This window comes from Limulus polyphemus, unplaced genomic scaffold (genome assembly GCF_000517525.1).
Source record: "Limulus polyphemus unplaced genomic scaffold, Limulus_polyphemus-2.1.2 Scaffold882, whole genome shotgun sequence".
Classification (NCBI taxonomy): domain Eukaryota; kingdom Metazoa; phylum Arthropoda; class Merostomata; order Xiphosura; family Limulidae; genus Limulus; species Limulus polyphemus.
Window position 1 is genome coordinate 303,762 of NW_013666492.1, and position 9,050 is coordinate 312,811.

At 29.4% G+C, this 9,050-nt stretch overlaps 1 protein-coding gene across 2 annotated transcripts in view; it reads left to right on the forward strand.

Moving 5' to 3' along the window:
• LOC106461025 (UBX domain-containing protein 4-like) overlaps window positions 1-9,050 on the forward strand; it is a 53,427-nt gene that overhangs the window by 38,699 nt on the left and 5,678 nt on the right. For both annotated transcript variants that reach the window (XM_013920804.2, XM_022387835.1), the window contains exons 10-11: window positions 5,508-5,630; window positions 7,532-7,634. In XM_013920804.2, the coding sequence (XP_013776258.1) occupies window positions 5,508-5,630; window positions 7,532-7,634 (226 nt within the window). The remainder of the gene's footprint in view (window positions 1-5,507; window positions 5,631-7,531; window positions 7,635-9,050) is intronic.

The following is a 9,050-nucleotide window of genomic DNA, read 5'->3' on the forward strand; positions in this document are numbered from 1 at the left end:
ACTTACCTGGGTCTTCTTTTTTCTTTTTGTTAATGACATGTAACCATACTTTTTATACTAATGATAGTACTACAATAAATAATGCAATAAATAACACGGAATAAATGGACGAACAATTCCCATGTTGACCTTAAATTATTTGTATATATATGTATTACATTATACTTTTTCATTTCTGGCTCCTTAATTGTTTTTTATCCATGAAGTTATTAATTTCTGTAAAAGTTTTTAAGTTTACAGAAAAATCTGAAATTTGTATGACATGCTTTGACACCTAGTATTATTTAAATGCCTTTCTTATTTATAACCAACAGAAAGCCAATGTTTTCATCTATCAAGTGATGTATTATACTACGTTCTTTTCTGAGCAGACAATTGTCCATTTCTCTTTTAGTACAAGCTTTGTTCTCACGGGAATCATATCGACTAGCTTGGATGAACTTGTAAAGGTTCTTACTGCATAGTTAGAAAGCTGGAAAAATTGTGATCATTATAGGACATTGTCTACTTTTTGCATGTTATTATTCTATAATCTTTGGTGCATTAATTAATTAAATAAAAATTATTTAGTGCACTAATACCATTAGTATAAAGAAACGTAGGGTTAAGTGTCATCAACAGCATAAAAAAAAGAAGGTCCAGGTAAGTACTTTATTTCTTGTTTTCATGTGTATTCTTTATTTATTATTAATCAGGTAACTAGAATGTAAAAATAGTAATCTCTTAAGTTAGATGAGAGCAGCTCGAAGTGGCTCATGGGTAATGTAATTCGATAACTTGACATTAACTCCACATTCCCCAAGTGATTTACAACTTAATGGTGCAAATAGTAATTAGACATGGTTCAAAGGGCAATAAAACAATAAAATTGAAGTATAAGTAGATGTACACTGTTACAATTTGAAGTTATTCTAGAAAGAAAAAAAAGGTTATTCAGATTTATTTCAATACCAACCTTGTATATAGTTAGGGTAGAGAAAATAAGAGATAAATATAAAGTTTCACTAAATACAAATGCTTGAAATGTATTTAGGAAGTTTTAGAGATTTACGCAAATGAAATTTGAGATTTTTGAGATAAAGAAAAGTATTTTTAATCTGAACATGAAATTCACTTTGCACTTGGACTAGTGAAAAAAAAAAGACTCAATATATTCACGGACAAATCTTTTTTTAGTTTATTAACCATATCGCCATCTGTATTCTTTACTGTGCATGACACAAGGTTTTAGTTTCTTACATTCAAAATTTTATTAAACAACTTTTGGTTTATGTTATACCAATTAGAATAGCATAAAATATTAGCTGATAATCCATATTTTAATAGTATATATATGTTTCAAGTTCTTAATTCTACAAGGCAATGATTAAAAAAATTCTGAATTTCCAATAGTGTGACACACATGACACATTTTCTTCAGGCATCTTCTTTCTATTTTATCCACCACTCCTTGGAAAAGTATTAAATTAAATTAAATGTAAATTACTCACTATAAAATTGTCATTGCTCCAACAAGCCATATTGTTTATAGTCTTCAATTCTATTTGGTTACAGAGCTATCGAATAGAAAATCAAACCCCTCCTGTCACATCCTCTCTCTCAGGATTTGTTAATAGTTCTCTCTTATGTTTAATTATATATTACCAATAACAAATAAAAAGTCGAGGTTTTCATCTATCAAATGATGTATTGTATAATGTTCTGTTCTGAACGGTTAAATGTCAGTTTCACTCTGAGTACCAACATCATTCCCGTGAGAAAGTTAATGACTAACTTGGATGAATTTGTAACGACTCTTGTCGTATAGTTGGAAGGCCAGAAAAATGTTGAGAGGTAAGGGAATTTGTCTACTTTTTGCATGTCATTAGTCTATGTTGTTTGGTGCATTATTTAATTAAATAAAAATTATTAAGTGCATTACTATCATTAGTATATAATAATTAGGGTTAACACTCTTCGACAATTGAAAGCAAGAAAAAGAAGATTGGATAAGTATTTTATTTCTTGTTTTTCATGTTTATTCTTTATGTATAATTATAAAAGCAATTAATAGTAAAATTAGGGATCCTTTTAGGTTAGTTAAGATTAGATTAGGTAAAATAAAGAATAATAATATAATAAAAATGTTTCTCAAGACACACACATGAGCAGCTCGTGGGTAATGTAATTTGTTAGCATAACATGAGCTGCATGTTTCCTGAGTGATTTACAACTTATAATGGTGCTGATAGTAGTTAGACATGGTTCAAAGGGCAATAAAACAATAAAATTTAATTACAAATAGATGTATAATGTTACGAACTTAGAGCTACTTAGGATAAACAAATGTAGTTTCATGTTACAATTTGAAGTCATTCTAGAAAGAAAAAATGGTTAATTTAGGTTTATTTTGATTTTTTGTTTTGGTGGTTACGAGGTCAGTTGAATTGACCAATCCCGTTTTGAGATAGGATAGAGAAAATAACAGATAAACTATACAGTTTTACTGAGAAAAAAACATTTGAAATTCATTTAGGAGGTTTTAGGGATTACACAAAGGAAATTTGAGATTTTTGAAATGAGGAAAGGTATTTTTAACCTTAACATGAAAATTACTTTACACACGGACTGTTCAAAACAAATATTCAATATATTCTTGGACAAATCTTTATTTTATTTTATTAAAAATACTTCACTAAGAAATATGATTTTTTTGTATATGAAAGACTTGTAATGTTTACTGAAAGTCTGTCAAATTTTATGAAGATACACATATGAAGTTAGTAGTATCAAAACTATAAAGAGTTGAAATGAGTACAAAGTGATCATGTGGTCGGCCAATTCGACTGAGCACGTGTAGAGAGAGTTATGATTTATCCGTGAATATATTGAGTCAATGTTGACTACTTCAAGTGCAAATTGATTTTCATGTTAATATCAAAAATACTTTTCTTCATCTGAAAATTTTCAAAATTTGCTTTCATAACCTTTAAAACCTCCTAAATAAATATCAAACTTTTTTTTTCAGTAAAACTTTATATTTGATCTGTTATTTTCTCTACTTTAACTCCATATGGAACTGGTCAACCTTGTAACCACCATAACAAAAATATGAAATAAATCTAAACTACCCTTTTTTCCTTTAAAAAATGACTACAAATTGTAAAAGGAAAATACATTTGTTTATTCTAAATAGCTTAAGGCTTATAATATTATACATCTGTTTATACTTAATTTTATTGCTTTATTGCCCTATGAACCATATCTAACTATTAATCCTGCCACACAACTTGTAAATCACTTGATGAACATGTTACTCATGTTACTGTATTGAATGATGTAATGCATGAGCTACTCATGAGCATACCTTTTGAAGAATTTTTATTATTATTTATTCCTAGTCTAACCTAAATTAACATAATAAGTTTCTAATTTTTACCTTTTAGTTACTTTTATAGCAATAAATAAAGAATATACGGGAAAAACAAATATGGTACTTACCTTTAGTCTAGTTTTTTTGCTGTTGGTTGTTGATAAAATTTAAGCCTACTTTTTTTTTATACTGATGGTATTAGTACATTAAATAATTTTTATTTACATAAATGATGTACTATGGACACAGCATAATAACACACATAAAACAAGGTTCTATAACTATTATAACTTAACTGGCTTTCTAACTCTCCCACAAGAGCCTTAATTTTGTATACGCTTCTCGATCTTACCACTGCAAGAGAAACAATCAAAATGAAATAGAAATTACTCTGCACTGAAAGCAATCCAACATAGTATGTTGTTTGATAGATTAAACTTTGTCTTTCTATTAATTACAAATGGTACATTATAAAATGTCCATGAGATCTGTTGCCAATTTGTGAAAGAGATGATGTGACAGGTGGGTCTGATTTTCTAGTTTGACTCTGTAAACAAATAAGATTGAAGGCTATAAAAATTAGACTTTGCCTTAGTAATATCTAATTATAATGAGTAAGTTATGTTAAATTCTGTACTTTAGAGAGGGGTGTTAAATAAATTAGAGAAAGGTGAAGACCTAGAGAATAAATGTCATGATTCTTATACTAAGAGAGACTGAGAATTTTTTCACTGTTTCCTTATGAAATTAAGAACTTAAAATTTATAAACTATGTTTTGATGGTAAGTTTATCCGTACATTGATTATAAAGTAGTTTAATTAAATATTGAATGTATCTCTACAAGGTCAAGACATGCCCACTCTGACCTATCTATAGTGAAAGGGTTAAACTCCCTTAAATTAATTGCATCCATTTCATATTAATGCAACCATATTCCAAAGGTCAGTCGCCCTGTTAGAAAAATATAGCTGTCTTAGCTGAAGATGACTCCTAACCCATATGAATTGTTAATTATGTCCTCTAATCATATCATTCCCACTAAACTCTCTTATGAATATTAAACGCCTCAATCAGATTTCTTCTAACTCTTCTTTCAAGAAAAACAGTTTCTATCCCAGATATCATCCTAGTATCACTTCTCTGAGCCCTTTCCAACAATTCCATGTCCCCCCTAAGGTAAAGAGGCCAAGATTAAACACAATACTTTAGGTGTGGCCTATCCAATAATCTGTACATTAAAATAGTTTTTTAGATTAACAGGTTATTGAAATACTGATAAATTTTGAACGTGCTTTGTTTTACATTAGATTTTATCATTGTTTAGAAATTTTTGTGTTGTTCCACACCAAAGATTTCACACAACTCTCATTCATAGAAATTTCATTAACTTTGTTCATTGTTCTCCTGTTTTAGAATTGTAAACTGGTTGTGAGTCTAGCTCCTGTTAAATTGTAAAGCCAAAATGTTGAACCAGTGAAATAAGTTCATATCTATATGGAGGCACAGTTCAGTTTAATTTTAACTAAAAGTCTGTTTATATTTAGTTGTCAAAAATATTTTGTCATACAAAGAAATTAGTAAATAATCTTGTAATTAGATGAGTAAATTTGTCATTTATCTGCAACTATTAAGTATAGAATATGGTGTCTTAATATACAGTTTGAGAGTTGGGGAGACATTTTATTGGTGGGCTGATTCTGAACAGAGATTTGAACTCCTTGTGATATCTGGAATCTGAATTGCCCATTAGCATTATTGAATTCACACTAGTTTCTAGGCTATGAAGTATTAAAAATCATACCAACTCCCACAAGTCCATTCTCACACACCTGTTGCACAGTACAAGATCTGGTTTTCTGCATCTTTATGGGCAAACACTATTGAGAAATGAGTTCTTTTGGAAGTAAAATGTTTTTCGTTTTTTTTCTTAGGTTAAAAGATTGAGCTCTTTATTGGAGTACATTTTTCTTTAGTCCTAACTTGAATACCAGAATCTTGACACCTCTCTCTAGCCTACCCAGTCTCCAAAATTTGGTCCTGTCAATTCACAGACTAGGTGTGTTCTTCTTCAAATATTTTCATGTGTATTTTTGTTGTTGTTTTTTTAAACTGGCAAATATTGCACATGGTTTTTAAATTTAAATTTATTTACAGGGCAGAAAGAGCAATTCGCTTTGAAAAAGCCAAAGCTAATGAGCTTAGACAAAGACAGCTGCAGGAGGAAAGAAAATTAAAAGCAGAACAAGAAAGAGCAGCAACAGAAGCAGCTGCCAACAGGTGTGCTTACATTTTGTGTAGATACTACTTTCTGTGCTTCATAGGGATTCATAATGGACTTTTTTAAGTAATACATAAACAGCTAAGAAAACATTAATTTTAGCTATGTTATTTTGGAAAAAGTGTCCAATTTTATATGAGTAAGAAAACAGGAACAGTCATTAATGAAAAGGTTCAGTGTAGTTAAGTATTTGAAATAATTGCATCAGGAAGGATGATACTAAATTTAAAACAATAAAAGAGATGAATAACCCAGTAAATAAGCAGTAATTGTTATAAATTGTTTAAAATAGTAAGAAGTTATTATTCATTGGCTTATAAAAAAAAAAGTTATTTAGTATAGTATTGAATATTAGTGTAAACTAGTAACTCTCTGTGTAATGACTGCAGTTTAGAAGGTTGGATAGATAGTTCCTCAAGTAAACCTGAATTAGCACCCTCTGACTTCCATGTTTTTGTTTCTGTTATGAACATCACTTCCAGAAAACTAATGTTCTTAAAGCAGCTCTATGCAATTTTAATTGTAACATTATGCCATTATTTTTAGGAAATTAACTTGATAGAACAATGGGTGAAATGAATTGTACTTTATGGGGATTGTGTTGATGATTGAAATATAATTGCTGACCTCACCAACACCTTTAGTGCACAGTTTTTGGTTGTAGTGTTATATAGTTAGCTTACAAGACCTAAAAATAAAACATTTTCAAAGAGAAAAATATTATAACATGAGTGTTGATCATAGGAGCATTAGAAATATATGGTGACATAAATAATAAATATTGAAGTAACATGGAATACAAAGAGGAAGTTAAGTATAAAAATTATAGGCTTTGAATTTTTTTATATTGTCCTAAGAGGGGTCATTAATAATGTTTTTAGATTTTCTAAATAGGAACATAGAAACAGTGTAGGATGAACTATTTGAGTGTTTTCTTGTGTGCTTTGTTTGTTTATACAAGATACATATACATATGTGCAGTAAAGCTAAAATGTTGAACCAATGAAATAAGTTTATATGGAGGCACAGTTCAGTTTAATTTTAACTAAAAGACTGTTTATGTTTAGTTGTCAAAAATATTTTGTCATACAAAGAAATTAGTAAATAATCTTCTAATTAGATGAGTAAATTTGTCATTTATCTGCAACTAATAAGTATGAAATATGGTGTCTTAACAAATTTTATAATGCTAGAAATCGAGATTGGATACCAGCAGAATGCAAATGCCCCATTATGTAGTTTTGTGCTTAATAATAAACAAACATAATTGCAATTATTTCAGTTATTTATGTGAAATAATCAGTAACCCTGATTTTGATTGTATGATTGTAATTCATAATTTCTTGGAATATTTTTATACTGTTGGTATATTTATTGGTATATTTTTAGACAGCAATATTGTGGAGTTAATTTGTTTAATATGATGCTTTTATCATGGCTGTTCCTTATTAGTGGTAAGTTATTAATGATAGTGAGATCATCTGCTAATGTTCTAAAATATTGTTTGATGATTCAAACAACTCCTTTATTTTTTATGTGGAAAGTCAAGTTGAAAGAGACTCAATGACAAGGATTAGTGCAACATAATCAAAATATGACTAATGTAAAAAACAACTAATTCTAACAATTCCTCTGTACAGTACTAGCAAATTATTTCTTCTTCATCATCCTTTGTAAATATCTCAGTGTAATTTATATATATTAACTACTTTACTTGCTTAGTAATCATAAATCTTTACAGCATAGAATAAACTTTAGTTTGTTTGTTTTTTATTTGTGTTAAATTAAGTAATGCATTTTGTATAATTAGTGACAAACAAACATTTGTTGTCCAGCAATACATATTTTATAAGCAAGTAGTGAAGACACCTAACTTAATTATTTCATGCTTGAATTTCAGTCAGTTTGCTCGTATTCAGTTTCGGCTTCCTGATGGCTCATCTGTTACTAACCAGTTCCTTGCTGATGCTCCACTAGAGAGACTTCATCAGTTTGTTCAAGAGGTAAGAGCATGGATGAAGTAGTAAAACTTTACAACTTGTATTTAGTAAAATAATTCATAAGATGGTCTCAAACATCTGTAATAAAAAGTGTCTTTATAAGAATATGAAATGTAGTCTTAGATTATTCAACATAGATACCAATTGTTTTTTGTGCATCTGTATACTAGAAGATTTAGTTTTAAGAAATATATATATGATGTAATATAACTACTTTACTGTGTTTTTAGAAATACAAGTTAATGTACTGTACATGTATCAATTTCAAATAATAGACATAATTTGCAAAAACTTGTAAACACTTTGCATCTTATTCTTGTTTATGCTACACCGCCTGTGGATTTTCTAACATCTGCAAGTTCCCTATTATCTAGTATTTCAATAATGTTGCCAAATATGATTTGACAGATTCACTTTATGACTCCCATTCTGTGCTAAAGTACTTTCAGAGATTTGGAAACTAACTAGAGGTAAAGCTAAGCAATTTGTGCAGTTTGCTAATTGATTAATCATTATGTTTGACTAAGTGATTATTTTTACAAAATGGCTTTAATAAAATAAAACAAATTTTATAATGCTATAAATCAAGATTGGATATCTGACTGACTACTTACTGCCAATATCTGAATTGCTAAACTAACTGACAGTATCTAGACTAATAAACCCGATTAATGTCGGTCACTAACAGTATCTGAACTAGTAAATTCACTATCTATTCAAGGACAATATTTAAACTACTAAAATTAGTGACTAATGACTCAATGACAATATCTGAACTACTAAATTCATTGAATAACTTTGTACTTGTATTATTTGGACTACTAAGCTCAGTGACATACTGCTAACAGATATTATCTGAATGATGAAACTTATTTGCTGGCTACTAACTGAAAATATGTGAGCTACTTCTTATTCGTTGAATAACTATGTAGTGATATTATTTGGACTACTAAACTCAGTGACATACTTCTTACAGATATTATATGAAGTACAAAACTGAAAATATGTGAACTACTAAACTCAATGACTGTCTACTTGGTTGAAAGTATGTGGACAACTAAACTCAGTGACTGTCTGTTTGGTTGAAAGTATGTGAACAACTAAGCTCAATGACTGTCTACTTGGTTGAAAGTATGTGGACAACTAAATTCAGTGACTGTCTACTTGGTTGAAAATATGTGAACAACTAAACTCAATGACTGTCTACTTGGTTGAAAATATGTGGACAACTAAACTCAGTGACTGTCTACTTGGTTGAAAGTATGTGAACAACTAAACTCAATGACTGTCTACTTGGTTGAAAGTTTATGGAGTTGGGTTGGGAAATCCTCCCACATCTACCATATTCCCCAGATATGGCACCATCAGATTACTATCTTTTTCATTTGCTGTAACGCCATCTTAATGGGAAAACGTATG